The sequence below is a fragment of the Wyeomyia smithii genome, chromosome 2, assembly GCF_029784165.1.
Source record: "Wyeomyia smithii strain HCP4-BCI-WySm-NY-G18 chromosome 2, ASM2978416v1, whole genome shotgun sequence".
NCBI classification, from domain to species: domain Eukaryota; kingdom Metazoa; phylum Arthropoda; class Insecta; order Diptera; family Culicidae; genus Wyeomyia; species Wyeomyia smithii.
Window position 1 is genome coordinate 51,853,153 of NC_073695.1, and position 17,685 is coordinate 51,870,837.

At 36.9% G+C, this 17,685-nt stretch overlaps 4 protein-coding genes across 4 annotated transcripts in view; 3 read left to right on the plus strand and 1 right to left on the minus strand.

The window, feature by feature from the left end:
- LOC129719454 (uncharacterized) overlaps positions 1–16,380 on the plus strand; it is a 90,822-nt gene extending 74,442 nt beyond the window's left edge. The window contains exons 2-6 of the mRNA XM_055670773.1: positions 15,339–15,530; positions 15,580–15,741; positions 15,812–16,045; positions 16,105–16,246; positions 16,314–16,380. Coding sequence (XP_055526748.1) covers positions 15,402–15,530; positions 15,580–15,741; positions 15,812–16,045; positions 16,105–16,246; positions 16,314–16,327 — 681 coding nt within the window. The 5' untranslated portion in view covers positions 15,339–15,401 and the 3' untranslated portion in view covers positions 16,328–16,380. The remainder of the gene's footprint in view (positions 1–15,338; positions 15,531–15,579; positions 15,742–15,811; positions 16,046–16,104; positions 16,247–16,313) is intronic.
- Positions 2,727–3,349, plus strand: LOC129719456 (uncharacterized). The gene is made up of 2 exons (XM_055670775.1): positions 2,727–2,827; positions 2,884–3,349. The coding sequence occupies exons 1-2, from the start codon at positions 2,810–2,812 to the stop codon at positions 3,271–3,273; spliced, it is 408 nt and encodes a 135-aa protein (XP_055526750.1). The 5' UTR covers positions 2,727–2,809; the 3' UTR covers positions 3,274–3,349.
- Positions 5,122–6,989, minus strand: LOC129719455 (charged multivesicular body protein 4b). The gene is made up of 5 exons (XM_055670774.1): positions 6,831–6,989; positions 6,548–6,757; positions 6,188–6,365; positions 5,872–6,125; positions 5,122–5,816 (listed from the first exon to the last, which is right to left on the minus strand). The coding sequence occupies exons 2-5, from the start codon at positions 6,726–6,728 to the stop codon at positions 5,755–5,757; spliced, it is 675 nt and encodes a 224-aa protein (XP_055526749.1). The 5' UTR covers positions 6,729–6,757; positions 6,831–6,989; the 3' UTR covers positions 5,122–5,754.
- An 831-nt stretch (positions 16,381–17,211) lies between the features above and the next one.
- On the plus strand, positions 17,212–17,685 carry LOC129722751 (U6 snRNA-associated Sm-like protein LSm6). Its single transcript, XM_055676451.1, has 2 exons — positions 17,212–17,345; positions 17,402–17,685. The coding sequence occupies exon 2, from the start codon at positions 17,410–17,412 to the stop codon at positions 17,647–17,649; it is 240 nt and encodes a 79-aa protein (XP_055532426.1). The 5' UTR covers positions 17,212–17,345; positions 17,402–17,409; the 3' UTR covers positions 17,650–17,685.

Below are 17,685 nucleotides of genomic sequence, written 5' to 3' on the forward strand. Positions count from 1 at the left end.
GCTGAAAAGACATTTTTCATAAATCACGTTTGGGCAACCTGAAAACAATTTTTTAGAAAGTCGAAATGTTCTACAAAAATGCTATAAATAACATTATCTTTCAATTTAGGGCTGAGCACCTTGACTTTTTCAACATCGATTTTTTTTTGAGACACCCTACTCTACAGTCAATACCGTGTATAATTCTCTGTATATAATTCTCTCCCGTTCCATCGGCTGAGGCCGTAGCAGAAAACCTTTGTTGGCGAATACCAATGTGGTTTTAGATGGGGTTATTACACTACGTACCGAATGTTTACCTTGCGATGAATTTTCTCGATAATTTTGTTTGAATTTGTCATCATTTGTTCATAGACATCAGGCATCAGGGCAACATACGACTCAGTTAAGAGAAATGACAAAGCTAATTAGGCTGATTTGTGTCACCGTTGATGGTTCCACATTAAGCGTCAGGGTAGCCAGTGATATATCGGACGCTTTCGTGACGTTAGATAGTTTGAAGTAGGGTGACGGCCTGTCAAAGTTATTATCCAACACCATTGCATTGGATGGTACCACACGGAGGGCAGGTGTCCAGAGAAGGAGGAGAGAGGTGTCATTACGAAGTCTTACATGCTCCTTGCTTCTGTGGATCTCTCAAGGAGGGAAGAATTGGGCTTGTCATAAACTCTGTTCAAAGGAACAACATAATGTTTACGTGTCCTCAAATACAACTTTTACAAGAATCACGTACCTGTCAAAGTTAACCCTTGAACTCTCAGGATAATTTCACATATTTTCTTCGTCAAAACTTCGTCAAAACTCGATTAAATTTGATCGATCAAAAGGCAAAAAAAATATTGACTTTATTTAAAGTAAACTAAACTCAGGGTAAATCACGTTAAACTCAGAGAACTGAGTAAAGTTAGATGAAAGTAACATACTGTTAATGTAGTACTGATCATTTACCAGAAAATTACAGATGCCTGAATTTCTAAGCTAATTTTTGACCTTATGCAACAATTTTAATTGAAATCAGTCTAACAATAATCGAATGAGAGCAAATTCAGTGAATTTCATCTCGTTAGCCACAATGAATAGAACTCAACTAGTTAGAAGTGTCATTTTTTTCGTTTCCAAAGGTCTTTGATTGATAGTTTTTAGTAAAAAAAATCATTATTTATCGTATTAGCACATAGCACATTTCTTACCCTAAATCACCCCATAGTATCATAGAGAATTCTCGGATTTGTTTCATTAAATTAACAATAATCATAGCCATAGTGGTTTCTTGGACCCATACCAGTACTCATTTTAAATAAACATTAGTTCGGAAAAAATCAACATGATCTGAGTTATTTGGAAAATATGGTTTAAAGTGATCAATTTTACACCATTTTATAACAAGCTGATTACTGTTATCAGGAGTATTATATAATAGAAAAACAAATAAAATATCTAAATGATAGAGAAAACAAGTTTTGGATTCAGTGCCATTTTGCCCTTAATTCTCTTGGTTTTGTCCATATTATTCAGAGCACACCAGAAAACCGCGAATAAAAAGAATTCCATCAAAATTCAGTTTAAATTGGTTGAAAACGCATCAAAAGAACTGGTTAACACAAGCTTTGCTCTGGAGTTCAACTGGAAAAAATTACGGATCATATAATTTTAATCATTCCTGTGGATTTTGTTGATTCCAGAATGAATGACGTTTTCAGAGACCCAAATGAGTTTTTTCCTAAGCCAACGTAGAAACGACGAACCCGGCGAGCAATTACTTGGACGCACTAATGCATTTACTAGGGACACCAACATTCACAGGAATGGTTAAAAAGCTATAATTTTCAGGGCAACTTTTTTTCGCTTTTGTCGGTCAGTGTAATAGTCCTTTAGCTGAGAAATCCCTTAATTAGATCTAGTTTTATTCACCGCGAACTATCGCTAAATTAAACATCAATTCAAGCCGTGGGTCGAATAGTCGGGAAAGCGAACAATATTTAGTAGTAGAATAGAACACGTAATGGTGATACCAAGATGCATTTGTTTCCAATGTGTAAAATTATGCTAATTTAAATGACGCCTGTTTAAATATTTTCTCCAAATAATTGGGGTAGTTTTTATATTGAATGTCAAAGATGCTAGCTTCACTTTCCTGTGTTATTGTCGAGCCTGTCGGAACCCTGTCTGTAGTTACCATATATTCTTAACACTCATCTTTTAGATCAACTCACAGTATATGAATTTCGTAGAAAAATGTTTAGGAACAGCGAATTCACAGTTAGCGATTAGCGAATATTTTGCTAATCATATTTAGCGATTATCGTGTAGTGATTAGCTAGTTTAAGCATTTCAAGGACACACCGATACACACAGAAGCCAACAACGTGTGCGGGGTCCGAACCTCATAGTGTCATCGCATTACGTAAGGTCCACCTGGCAAAGTCAGGCGACATCGGTTCAATTGCAATTGCACAGAGCGTAATAAAGTAGGCACGAGCATTCGGTCACGAATTAAACGCTCTGTACGCAATAGCAACGAGACATCGAGACACCAAACGTCGCAACGGACTGGTAGGACGGGACAGGCAGCCGATAACGATCGCGAGAACATGCGTGGGAGGCAAACACTATTTCTGCGGAATATCAATAAGATAGGAAACCGGTGGTCACTACTCAAATTTGGCGCAAATGTGATGCCCCAAGGCAATCGGAACCTGCGAAGAAATGTAACGCTATCGAATATTTGGAAGCATGGCTTCATTTGATTTGTGTTGTTGGAAGTGAATGCTTCTTTGCACGCAGTACAAGTGTTTATATTCGATCGAAGATGAGGCTATCATTAAGAGTGAGTGATTACCGGATATATGAAATTAGTATTACAACATTTGAATTTACTCACAGATCCTGGTTTTCGTTGTTCTACTGGCAACGATCGTCAAAGGAAGCCTGAAGAAACCAAACTTCTACAGCTTGGATGTGAAAAATTTTCAATACTTCAAATATCCCGGACGGCTGACAGCGCACGGAGTGCATCCGATCCACCCGGATCCCACATTCGCTCAGCGGGTAAAGGCCATCTATGAGTACTTCCGGAATGTCTGGCTTGGCCACCCGATTCAAAGGAATATCTATAACATCCCGGTGGATCCCAAGCGGGGACTTCAGCTGCGAGCAGCATATCAGCGGCAGTTTGGCTATCAGGGCGAAAATTTGATTGCTCTGATCGGTAACGGTCACTCGCCGCAGGAGTTGAGGTATTACGGAGCGATAGGGAAAGACTTTGGTTATTAAGGTAATATAATACGAGCAAAGACTGTGTAGTGATGATGTGCAATAAAATGTGTGATAAGTTGTACAATATTCTAAATACTGTGTTCATCATTATCTTTTAATGAACCGAATTACGAATTTGATCGATTTTATTCCGGTTTATAAGAGTTTCGCCAAAAGTGTTACAATGATCGAAAATTAATTGTTTGACCAAAGATTTGAGTTTTACGAAGTTATCTGTTGAGAACCAGGCAAAATGTTTATTGGATCAAAATTCAGATTATCTGTCATGATTTTGATACGAAATTTCAGCTGTTAAAAAAATATTACAACACAAGAAAAAAGCTTATATAAAAATGTACATTTTCAGATTGACGACGTTTTACGAGTAAAAATAAGGAAGCAGTTTAAAACCTGAACAGTTCAACAAGTCAAATGTAATTCCAATGTGGGCCACATTTTAGGTTTCATCCCACTAGCGAAAAATATTGAATTTTCACAGGGATTAATTTATCAACTCAAAAGAAATGCAAATGGTCTAAGAAAATTTTATGCAGTTTCCATTTTACAAACTCGTAGCAAAATAAACATTTCGCATGTTTAGGGATACCATCCGTTCTGATTTAGCAGGACATGTCCTGATTTTGAGACCCGTTTGGAGCGTCCTGATTTATTTTTCATATTTTAGCATTTGTCCTGATTTTTCTGAATGATGCCGGATATTCAGAAATGTTGAAGATTTCAAACGAATTTTTTACTTGGTTGAATCTTGGCGAGAGAAGTTGTCTAGTCGTTGAAACCGTTAAACATCTGACAATAGGGTCCTAAAGTTTTAAATGGTTTCCTGACTTATATATATCAGCTAGAAGAGTGCAATTTTTTGAGCAAAACGTGATTGTTAAAAAATGTTTTTCTTTTTCCTTTGATATTTAAATGAAGAATAACAAACTGCGCGAAATGCCTTAATTGACAGTTCTTTCATATACCGTACATGGAACGTCATCTAAGACCTTTCGAGCAGTTTTTTATTCTTCATTTAAAAAACGAAGAAAAACGATAAACGTTTTTTAAAGGTCACGTTTTACTCCAAAAACGCGGCTTTTTCAAATGATATATAAAAACCGATATAGCTTTAGGACCCAATTGTTAAGTATAATTTCAAACAGTTTACGTTTGTTACATTTTTGGGTATGTATTAATGCCTGAGGAATCAAAGTTGCAAAAATGAATCGTCCGAGAAATACGTTAAATAAATAAATAAGTGTTTTGGCGATGTTGCAGAGCAAATCTCAGATTACATGTTTTATATATTGATATATCAAAAAATGAAAAAAGCTTAGATCAAATTTGTGCCGGAAAAAAAGTTGTCCTGATTTTTAACTCCGACCAAATGGTAACCCTACGCATGTTTCATGAAATGGAATTCCACGAACATTTCTAACTGTAGCTGATCTGACAAAAGCCAATCCGAATCTCGATGGAATGAAGGGAGTGTTTCGTTATCTAAAATCAACGAAAAAAGGGGTTAAGCTGCAGTACACGAACGACCAAGGACTTATTGGATTCTCAGATGCCGATTGGGCTGGCGACAGCAACACTCACCGGTCCACAACAGGCTACGCATTCCTTTATTCAGGAGAAGCAATTTCCAGGGCAGCAGAATTCAGTACTGTATCACGCTCAACTACGTCACTACGAGTACGTCACGCTCGGAGAGACCAGCCAAGAGGCGGTATGGTTGAGAAGACGTGCATCATGGAGGACAATCAAGGATGCATCCAGTTTATGCTATCGGATCAAACCAGTCGTCGCTCTAAGCACATAGAGACGAAGAACAAAATATGTAATTGGTCAAATAAACAGGTCACGTTCAGAAAGCTACTATGCTTTATTTTAAAGTGCAACTCGTTGATGTACAATAGCAGTAAATAATCAAAATTCTATTTTCTTTTATCTTCATCAAACATCAATACAAAACTGATGAACTTCTGCCAAAATTCGACTTATTCAGCCAACTCATTGCCGTTCGACTGGGTAAATAAGTGGTTGTCACACTCTATCAAATGATAATTTATTTACGTTCACTGATATTGTTTCGATTCACAAGCAGAAAGTATTTTTTACTCAAAATAGTGTTAATATTTTAGGATATATTACAACAGAAAAGCCCTAGACTGTAGGTTAAAACCTGCACTGATAGGATTTTTATTTCCTGCAGCAAATAATAATAATAATAATTACAACAGAAGCATTCAATCGAAACGCCAAATAGCTTCACTACCGAGTGTCGCATCAGACAGTATAAATTTATTTTTTATGATTGCGGGAGTAGAGCTGATGGTAGCCTTTTTCATATGAGGTTCTATTAAGTGCAATTGCAAAAAACTAGCATGACCCTCCTATCAACAGAGTCGTGCGCGCGTTGTTGGAAATTGCGTAGACTGAAGCCTGTGTGCAAGCCAGCGCAGCTCTTCGTTCTACGCTGTTGGAACGCTTTGCATCTTATTTTGCCCACGACATGAGTTCTTTCATGTCTGGATCATCGTCGTCTTCTGCTGCGACAGCTGAAATAAGATTTGTTTGTTAAAAAAAATCCCGAGAGACGTTCTTACAACTCACCTTTTTTCTTCTCTTTGGCCTTGCTTGGTAAGTCTGTGGCTGGCACATCCGGTAGCTGGTCGCTTTCTGGCTGTACTCCGAGTAATTCTTTGTCGAGCTCCTCTTGTTCCAGTTCTTCCAGCTCCTTTTCCAGTTCGTCATCGTCGATGTCTTGGCCAAAACCAACGGCCGTCGAAACGGCATTAGAGATTTCGTTTGCAATATCGTTCTGTTCGGCGATATCGTCCATCATTTCTTGGACATCATCGATGTTCCTGCAAGCAAAGATAAAAATACAGTAATTTTTGTGTTAGTCTTTGAGGATAGTAAAACGTACATATCCTTATGGGCAGCTTTCAGTGCATCGGAAGCCTTCTTCATTGTGGTCAAGACTGCCGTGTTTGTGTTGGCATTCTCCAGCGCCTCCCGCTGCATTTCAATCGTGGACAGTGTGCCATCAATCTGAGTCAATTGTTTCTCGTATCGCTTCTTTCTCTTCAGGGCTTGAATTGCAGCTGAAAAACCAAAACATTGAATGAGTCACACCTAGGCTTATCAACAGGAACGGTGAATCCAAATCGATGGTATCGCATATTGGCGATGAAATCGCCCGCAATCGATTGAACACTGAAAATTGCTAACTGTTGCTCGATTTAGAAACTAGCACCTGTTTCTTTTCCTGCTTCCTTTAACTTACCTCGTCTGTTTTTGGTTCCATTCTTTCGTGCGGTATCTAACTCGACCTCGATTTTTTTCTCCAAAAACTCCTGCTTTTTGGTAAGCATGTTTTCTATATCCCGCAGCTTTTGAACGGCCTCGCTTGGTGTCGGAGCAGGTTCGCCCTTCTTCCCAGAAAATAGTTTACCGAAGAAGCTCATCCTGATCGGATTTTAGGATATAATTCAAACTGTTGAACAAAGGCCCATATTTTTTAGTGATTTTTCTGCTTGACCTGCATTACTTTACTTAGGAACACATACCTTCAGATTTTGCGACGTCTACTGTTTTAAAGGGACCTAATTAATAATATTTCCGCTACAAGATTTTCTAAATTTTACTTTTTTGCAAAGCAAAGGAAAAACTTGCTTCTACTTGCTCCTTTCCACTGACGGATGCGTCATTTCATCGATCAAAACATCATAAACTGACATTATTGTTAATCGATTTTTTTGGTGTGTTTCCACGCTAAATGCAAGGATGCAAAAGTAGGCATCATAGGTGCCAGATGTATTATATTCAAAAACTGGAACTTTTCGAAGAGCTTAACAAAATGCTTCAAATAAGAAAAATATCTATACAAAAGCCCGAAAACATTTTTGGAACTGTCTGTCCAAATATAGGAAGGGTTACACAAAAATCTGCAGAAAGTTTGGATAATGGCGAAAATTAATAATTTTCAGTGAAATCTACACATCTGATATTCCTGAATGGCATTCCCGCATAACCAATAACCATAAATGTTTACTGGCTTTTTTGAGACTCTGATTGTCTCGGGCCAAAAAACACAAAACTTTAACAACAATGAAAACAACGATAACCATAAACGGATGATAATCCATATGGTCTAACGATAACCAACATAGTCGAGACTCAGTGGTGGGCACCATTCCGCTAATTCGCTAATCGCTAATTAGCGACGCTAATATTCAGTTAGCGGTTTAGCGATTTCGCTAATTTTTGAGCTGGTTAGCGAAACTGTTAGCGTCGCTGAAATTTTGGCCTTCGAAACGCTAATCGCTAATTCGCTAAATTTTGTAGAGAAGCGACAATAGAACTAGGTACTTAGAAAGACTGTGAATTGCTGATGGCGTACGTTACTTTGAAAGATGAACATACTCTACTAAGAAAGTTACTTTTGGAACGTAGGTATGTTTCATTCGAACAACTTTAAATTGTTTTAATTGTCTAGAGTTCCCTCTTTACGACACAAGTGCAAGTTAGTCTTTTTACTCTAGAATGGAGTCCAGTTATCGTACAAGCCACAGGAGCATTTTGAAGAACAAGCTTAAGGTCTAGATTAAATTTTCGGCACACCAAGGCACTTTTGGCACTTTTGTGAATTGCAATTCACTTGAAATTATAACAACTTTGGTTCTACTTTTTCGATTCAGATATTATTTGAATTTTCATAAAAACATTCCTAAAAGTATCTATTTTTAATGCAAGCTGAATAATTTTTGTTACTCCTTGTTTTTACAAAATCAAGTATGAACACCGTTTTGTGAACCTCTTATTGTAAATACTGCCGCTCATAGCATGTCCGTCCCATTTGCGTTTTGGTGCTGATGAGAAAACAGCAATTAAAAATCGTAACACTTTAAGTGAAATTTTGCACTCAAATGCTTTTTCAATCAAAACCATCAACAGAATTCAGTACTGCAATGACAATCTAACACTTTTGCATCATAAAACTTGCATAAACACCGAAATTTGATAAAAATTTGTTGATAATCATAAGCTGGGACTCACATTCGATTACTTTTAGAGTACGTAGCCAGAATGATAGCAAGTCAGTCCCATAGCCAGTTACGACCGGTGATGAAAAACAAACTACTGCAAATCGATAGCGGTGCTATAGCTTGCGTTTGGAATGAATCCATCGCTGGTCAATTCATAAATGACTTCCTCTCGTGCTTCATTAAGGTGAAACCTCATTGAATCCAAAAATGGCCGACTTCGAGTCACCACTTCGAATTTTCGAAGGCACAAAACTCGGAAATAGTTAATGCGTTCCCTGTGGAAATGCTATTTTATGTTTGCTGTGGTGAAGCAAACATAAAATAGAATTATCATAGGGAACGCAATGAGTATATCCGAGTCTTGTGCTTTTGAAAATTCGAAGTGGTGACTCGAAGTCGGCCATTTTTGGATTCAATGAGGTTTCACCTTAAACAAGTTTTTTTTGTGAGAAGCATAACACAATGTACCAACTGCTCAAAATAAAATTAGATTTTGTTTTTACATTTGATACTACTGATAAATTAGAAATCAGTTTATGTGTAGGAACTTGTTCTAAATTTTTTTGAGAGCGGTCACACGTTCGTGACGGCGGACAGCTTCACGAACGTGGAAGCAAATATGAAAAAACACCTATAGGAAAATGTTTGCTTCGTTAAAAACAGCTAAGTAGCGTACTGAAGCATTTGATATGACTGACAAATTCTTCAAAACGAAATTCACGACAATAATTGAACAATTCTTGCCCACATCTTTTCATAAAATACGGATAAAATACGAAAACTAGTATTTACTAGAGAATGCTTTAACTAACAATACAGTGACACACCTGAAGCGTTCACTGTCAACAAACAACAGCTGAAAAAAGCTACTGGTGGAAACTTTGTCTTGAAGAAAACATTGTACTATCACCTAGAGCCACACGATGTAGAACGCGTAAAATTCAATCAAACCTCCTATCGAATATCATTTGGTACATCCAATTCTAAACCTGAAGACCATACGTTGTGGTAAATATCACATTTTTCATAATCATTATTGGCTGTGGGGTTAAATTTCAAAGATGTTTGCAATGGGACCGACTTGCGATCAATTTTGCTATGGGACAAACCGACTTGCTATTTTTTTCATAGTCCCTCAGAACAAAGTATTCAAAAATATTTGTTTTATCGAAAGTAGATATAAAAAGGAATTGATTCCATAAATAAACTAAAAATTGACAAAAATGCAATTGGGACGGACTTGCCATGAGCGGCAGAATAGCTCTAAACAGTATTTGTTTTCGTATGTTTTACCACGAATGATCAAAGTGGTCCAAATCTTACAAAACACGAGCAATAAAAATAGAGATATGACTATTTACATATTGATAAGTTAGCGATTATCGAAAGTTCCGCTATTTTGGGTTTAGCGTTTAGCGATTATCGAGCTAAATTTTCGGTTAGCGGTGCCCACCACTGTCGAGACTATATCCCGAACTAGTTGTTAGGCACGTTTTATGGTTATTGATTATGCGGGATGTCTTTCAGTATTTATATACAGAAAAAACGGCAAGACATTGTTGATTCAGTTGATTGTTTACCCATAGTTAGGCCGTTACATTATTTATTGTAGTTTTATGTGAGTAGTTTAGTAAGAGCAAAGAAATTAATTTGCTTGCGAGCAGCGTTGCCAGGTCATTTTTTTCAAAAATCTGGAAAAGGCAAAATAAAAATCTGGAAAAAATCTGGCAAACATTTCGTGGGGTGAAAGGTCAATTTTTCGAATAAAAGGCTTGGGGTACGCAAAATTTGAGGTGACAAAATTGCAAAATTTCGCGCCAAAATTGAAGTGATGACCTCTTTGCGGAACAGAGAAAATAAAATCTGGATAAAATCTGGATCATCCATGAAAAATCTGGATAATTGGACATCAAAGCTGTCTACCTGGATATATGTTCAAAAATCTGGATAATCCAGCTAAATCTGGATACCTGGCAACGCTGCTTGCGAGTTACAAGCATACAAATTGTTTATGAAAGATATTATTTTTGAAGTAGAATACTTCTCTCAGGAAGTTCGGCTACATAGGGAAGTGAAATGAAAATCTGAAACCGAAAAAAGAAAAAAATATGTCCAATTTCAAATGCTAATAAATCGGTTAGTATTTCATGAATTTTCTTCGTTATTGCAGCCATAGATTGGAAAATCTTCTAAGATTCTTCCCAAATGAAGATAATTGTAATTTTATTATTCAAAGTATTGTACTATTGGAAATAGTCAAGTCTTGTCAAAACGAAAAATTCGGCCTCTGATTGGTCGTTATAAGATTGCTTCCCAAGCACGGTCGACAGAATCATAGACCTTGCCATTTTAAGTGTGCAATTTAGCCTATATAAGAGCCTGTTTCACCCGAAGCCGCTCATTATAATTCTAGACTGCGACAACAGCAGTCCTCCTTAGCAGCAGCAATAGCAATGCAGTACATACAGCAGCCGTAGCAGTGCAGCGGATAGTGGCCACCAGCGATGCCAACCTTTTTTTAAAAAAGCTAGAAGAATTCAAAATAAAAACCGGATACATAAATTTGAAGCTTTTACAGAAATTTATTTGATTGTCAGTTCAAAAATGCTGCACCGTATTACTGCATGTAACCAAAAAGGGTGAAAGAATTTGTTTTACTGATGGAGATTATTTTCGATTAAAAACTAACAACCGAGGGGGATGAATGCACAAAATACTGAAAAGACCATAAACGTAAGAGGAATGAGTTCAAAAATATGGTGACGAACAGAAAACTGGATAAAACTGGAACAATTTAAAAAAACTGGAAATTTTCAACCCCCAGCTGTTTCACAGGCCTTGGAGATATCCAGAAGAACTGGAGGGTTGGCAACGCTGGTGGCCACTGCTTTGGTATGACAATGGATAGCGCCAGCTGATGCATGATGATGGGTCTCAGCATCAATATTAGCAGGGCCAGCTGATGCAGGGCGGCGGATACAATGGCAGCGAATAGCGTCCACAGCTGGCAACGGATAGCGGCAGCGGATATCATCGTCGATAGCAGCAGGGCCTGCTGATGCAATTGAGCATTTTAATGAAATGCTGTCTCTGAGCGATAGCAGGCACACTAGTTAATGCATCCAATAAAAATAACGTTCTGGAATCCGAAAAGCTTTCATTATCAGTATAAAAATCAATTTTTCGCATAATCAAAATTCAAAAAGTAGGAGGGTGGCATTCAAGACACGACCGCATGACGTTGGACTACGGTATTCTTATATTCCATTAAAACAAATAATAGAGAGAATTGCAACTCTAGTATTTGCTGCAATTTTATCTAACAGTGCATTTCTGAACGCTGAGACGTTAAAACGTTATAAATAATAATATATACTAAAAGAATGGATATCTTTTATTTAATCGCTGTCATTTCATACATATTCGAATCAAACCTTTGTTCGTAGCTGCACTATTAAGACAATCATTTAATTGAGCGAATTGGTAAAATTTTCCTATCTAAGCAAAAAGCAAACTTAACGAAACTATCTGAAATTTAAGCCCAGAACGATACAAACGAAAATTTTAAATTTAAAAATTGTTTGACATTAAATCTATAGAACTCATGCTAGGGTAGCTCCAGCCCAGCATATAACTTCATGTATTTAATAAAAATACGTTTATTTCAATAACTTAATATAGCAAGAGCTCAATTACACATTTTTCGGTAGTTGTTATCAACGTTTTGGCGAGTGACAGTAAAATATCTTAACTTCTTCAATTGTGATTTAGAGCATTTCTAATTGTTTTGTTATTTTTCACGATAGCGACAAGTTTCTTTCTCTGTGTGCGAGAAACAAAATCAAAACCGCGCACCGAGAAACAAAAACGAAAATTTAATGAATGCTCATTAAGAAAACTTGCAACTCTTTTCATCAATAATTTATGATACTAAAAAGAATCTGTTTTGATCTAAATGAAATTTGTAGTAAATAAGTGTTCATTCATAGGCAGTAATTTTTCCTCGATCAATAAAGACTGGCTGAAGAAGTTAAAATCGCTGCTGTAAAATCAAATTCACAACCGTGTTCGTTAAGACGTTTTAATATTTTTAATGACAATAATAATCTTCGATAAACACCCGCTATAGTTATCCACCGACATGCTATAACTATTTACACACACGGTTAAACTATTCATACACACGCTGTAGCTATAGTTTTTTATACACACATGCTAAAGCTATCCATACACACGCTATTCCTATCCATACATCCGATACAACTATCTATACACACGCATAAGCTATCCAACCATGTGCTATTATTATCCATACATACGCTATAACTAATCGTTACAAACGCAGCAGCTATCCACACACACGCTACAACTATCCGTACACACGCTGAAGATATACACGCAATAGCCATAATATGCTACACATGCTAATGTCTTACACACGCTATAGCTAGCCATACACACGCAACAGCGCCATCCCTATCATCGCAGTGATGGCATGAACTCGTGCAAAGTTGAACTGAGTAACACTTTTCCAGATTTGAATCCAACTTGAATCTGCTTCCTCTCGATAGTTTGAGTTTTTTTGCACCACACACTCTGATCGATTGAGTTTAAATGCGTGCAATGCATGCAGTGCACGATGTATCCAGCGATGCAGGCGATGATGTAACGCGATGAGTTTTGTTTTTAGATCGAATTTATGCTTTCAAAGGACAATGCAACAAACTGTTGCAGCAGACGCGGCGCGAATTTCATCGCATTTCGATTTTTATGCAATTGTTGTTATGCAGGATTAAAACTCAAATCCAACTCAAGTGTAATGCACTGTTAGTAGGGTTTACGTGCAAACCGAAAATAAATGTGCAAGCAAGTTTTAAAACTCACTTGGATACGAGGGCAAAGTCACACTGCCTACTCTGGCGGTAGCTTTCCTAGTGGCGGTGCTGGCTCGTGCAGTTTCTGGCTGTTCTCACCCAACGATATCTGAATTGGATTACCGCTGGTGGGGTCCAACTCAGATCGAAGGGGAACCGAACTAAATGAAGAAATGCAGCTGCTAACTACCTCCGTCGCTGCTGCCTGATACCACCGCTCTGGTTCTGCTGCAGCTCAGTTTCGCCACTGGAATCAGCCACCGCTGCTGATTATTCAGGACCGTTCTAGTGGCCTTTCACTTGGTAACTGATGAGTCATCAGTCATCAGTGATGACTGCTATGAGACGACGCAGGCTATTATATAGCCGAATGCAAAAATCCATCCGCGAGCAAAGGACAAGCGAGCTTGTGATTGGTTGAATGTGCACGACTTTTAACATAACTTTTATCTAGTTTATTATCGAAAACATATTTAAATTATTATATGATAATCTTGCGCAATATTTCCCCTATCAATCAAGCCATTGGTGTTTAGAATCTGTTCAGTGGTAATGATAAAAGAAGCATTTTAAAACGGTGTTGAAACACCTGTTGCAGCTACCGAAAGCGAGCTCGTTATTGGTTGAAAGCTGCGAGACTGTTTACAAAGTCAGATCGGTTGTATCCGTCTGTGCTTGTGAAGAGAGGTAGTGATTGGTTGCTCGGTATGATTTAGACAATCGATGTGATTTATCAATTTTACAATAGTGTATCTCGAACAATAGGTTATTTTTGTTACATAAATTCAACCGTAAAAGAATTTCTGATCGGTTGATGCTAAAACCTCGAAATTCTGAAAAGAAATGGCTGATATATAAGCGCTCAAAACCTGACCACTTTTCCCTGGTTTTCCCTGGTTGAATTACTAGATTTTCAAATTCAGGAGCCTAACTTCGATATAGACGTTAGTCCAACGTCAAAACAAACTATTGAAGGATCAAGCCTCAACGTGTCGCAACTTTAAAAATATTTGCAAGAGTCTTGCGAATAGGCAATCTTTTTCTTCATGCATAGATATACTAGACAACCCGTTCTGTGATAAAATTATTTATAATAATGGAAAACTTATTCGCAGCGAGAATTGCTTGAGTAGAAAGTTTGTCAATGAACCATATGTCTTCAGACCGAAAACCGGAACCGAAAATGGTGGTATATATTTCAAGGCGCACATATCAACAAGATTATTGAGTAAATCATAAACAGTTTTTTGTTCAAGTTATTTTCATTGTTCCGTTTTTCAGGTGAGGACGAAATATCCGATCTCGAAACATTTTTTTCACTGGATAATAACGACTTCATTAGACTAAAATTAAAAACCGCACAAATAAAAGCTATACTGAATCTTCAAAAAAAAAAAAATATCAAGACGGCCTTTATAGAGAAGAAATTATTGAAGAGGTTTACATCAACGGTGAGCCGGACACTGCTCATGCAACACATCAAACTACAAGCATATCTGCAATCGCATCAGTTGACAAGCCAAAGTTATATAAATCTATAATTTTAGACAAGGTTATTCAAGTTTTTATATTCAAGTGAGGGATCACATATGTCTTGTTCTGATTTTAGACTGTGGATAAAAACAAGATCTTTGGCCTTACTACTGAAGGTATTGCAGTCATGGAGAAATTGAAATTTGCCACAGCAATTACTGATAAGCTTATTACAAAAATTACACACATTCTTTGTGATTATCTCTTTTTCATATCCGGAGGGTTTGTGTTGATCGAGATCTTGATCTGGAAGATTAGTTTTTTTTTTAATTTTAGGAGAGCGTCAACAACACAAAAAGATATACTGGCAAAATCCCTTGTTGAGAGCTATCCAAGTCTGGCTTCCACTGCATCGGATAATGTACAAGTACACAGGCACAGTTTTATACTTTTAATGTGATGAAAATGATTTAAGCTGTATTTCCGCATAGATCACATAACTTCTTATTTGGATATTGAAAACTTGAATTTTATGACAAGATTGTCATTGTTTTCTTGACTTCCTCGCTAAAATGGTCCAAGCGCAAGATAAAAAAATTAAAAATGGTCTAAGCGCGAGATAGCAATAATGTTTTGTAACAAAAACTTATAATGTGTTGCTTTATATCTTATTTATATATAGTCCCTCTGGTTCCACAAGCATGGACGTGGTATTGGTAGACATGCAGGGAAACTGCACTACAGAATGGATTTTTTGTGTAAGAAAACAGAAAGGAGACTATTCGTACGCAATAATGAAACAAACTCACTCGAACCCGTTTCAAAACTAGAGCCTATACAAATTATGGATGAGATTCCAGCTGTTGAAGATATGGTAAATTTGTAAATTTTATGAATAAACTAACATTAAACCATTTCAATAGCTTACAGAACTGCAATATTTTATTCCATCTAATCATTCAAAGGAGCGTCTTATGGTTATTTGGAAGGCTACAATTGCATACCGCAATGAGCAGCGCGCTAATGACAATTTCCTACAGTTTTTGAGAGATTTTCCAGCTGCTTCATCTTTCAACGGAGAACTGGTAAAACACAATATCCCTAATTAAATGGCAATTCAGAAGTTAAATCTACATTTCTTTTGTTTAATTCTAGCTTCTAGAAGAGTTTACTATTTTAAATCCTAAAGCTAATGATGTTATTAGCACGTGGACTGTTCTACAACCAAAATTGCTTTCTTTTTTTGATGAAATGTACCTTCATATTACTAGTCAGTTCGTGCGAAGCTTAGCAATTCTTAAAAACAAAAACCCCACCAGAGGTTCTAGACAAGTTCGTGGAGACGCACGGAAAATTCATCCGTTGCATGGTATTATTGATTGGATTGACGTAAATATTCAAATGTGTTCAATTTATATTTCTTATGCAACGCTAATTTTTAATTACAGCCTGAAGGTGAAATTCCCGCTTGCGAATTCCCACAGATATTTGTAGCAGCAGAACAATTTCAATGTGGAGATTGCTATTTGGTCTGGGATGATTTCGCTATCAACACGGGCCGTGACTTGGAACACAGCTTTATATTGCTGTGTAAAAGTTTCACAGTTTTCAATGTATTGCCATCCTATGCCAACAAACTTTTCTATGCATTTTTTAGCGCTGTCATGTTAAAAACAATCCCGCTGAGTACTACTGCTAACAAACTTATGATGATGCTACCGAATATATAATAGTAAATGGAAGAAACAAGAAAAATCATAACTGTAAATTTGACATCCGTTATTTATTCCGAAATTTATATTGCCTAAAATCAATCGAGGGTTATTGAATCACTGATACTTGATATAAAATAGTACGGTGATATAAATAATAAATTGGATTTTGAACTCTAGAACGAAAATTTCGCGCAATTAAATACCGTCTTACAGCAAATTAACATGCCGACTCTCGTCATTCTAGTTTTTTGCAATTGAACCGAAAAACTCGGCAGCTCTAAAAAATTTCGCCGAAAATAAATCAAACTGTTTTCTCGCCGAAATCCAAGCCGAGCACTCGGCTGTTGAAATTTCGGCAAATCAAAACCGAAATCCGGTAAAAATTTCTAAGTGTGTACAGTTCAGGTGCTTTTTGAATCTTAATAGAGTCTTGTTCTGTGTTTAGGTGGCCTGTTGGACATCTTTTCACAGTTCGTTCTATACACTAATTGAAATTTTCCATTTCATTTAAATAAAAATATTTTTACGAAATTTGTTGATGGTACATAAACCATATTCGACTAAAATTTGATTCTACTCTTAAGCCTGTAGTACACTCTTTGTCTAATGGTCAAATATTTGACCTTCTGACATAATGGTCAAATTTATTTGACATCATGGTTGTTGTTTGCCCATGTTAAAATTGGAGAGTGACAAACAATTACCTTTGACCAAATTTTTATCTGTCAAAAAGTGCCAAATATTTGACGCTTGGTCAAAGAGTGTAATACAGGCTTTAAGATTTGCTTTTAATAAAACACGCCGATGTTTGTTTCAGTGTACAGGTTAATTATTTCTGGAAACACTGGTGTCAATCGCCTCCAGAGTCGGAATTTATGTTTATAAACAAACATTGCCTCCTAAACGAATAACGATTTTGCAGCTATCGTGTGTTACTTCACCGAAGAAATATTTTATCGCCTAGTTCAGAATATGTAAGTATTACATCGTATCGTTAATCGTTATTAAGCCTTACTTTTTATTATTGTAGCTACAAAAATGTCCCGCAAAGAGGCACTCTCTCAATTCATAAATCAGATTCACGGTCGCCCGGTGGTGGTGAAATTGAACAGCGGAGTCGATTACCGTGGTGTACTAGCGTGTTTGGATGGCTACATGAATATTGCCCTGGATCAGACGGAGGAATATGTCAATGGACAGCTGAAAAACAAATACGGGGATGCGTTTATTCGCGGTAACAATGTGCTGTATATTTCCACCCAAAAACGGAGAGTGTAATTATGTGAGGTAATAAAGGAAGCCATTATTTTGCTA

What these genes read in the sequence shown, in the direction of transcription:
- LOC129719455 (XM_055670774.1), bottom strand. Translation starts at nt 6,728, where the DNA reads ATGAGCTTCTTCGGTAAACTATTTTCTGGGAAGAAGGGCGAACCTGCT. An exon ending in TGGAACCAAAAACAGACGAG is followed by an intron (nt 6,366 to 6,547) that starts GTAAGTTAAAGG and finishes TTGGTTTTTCAG; the next exon opens with CTGCAATTCAAGCCCTGAAG. An exon ending in AAAGCTGCCCATAAGGATAT is followed by an intron (nt 6,126 to 6,187) that starts GTACGTTTTACT and finishes CTTTGCTTGCAG; the next exon opens with GAACATCGATGATGTCCAAG.
- LOC129722751 (XM_055676451.1), top strand. Translation starts at nt 17,410, where the DNA reads ATGTCCCGCAAAGAGGCACTCTCTCAATTCATAAATCAGATTCACGGT.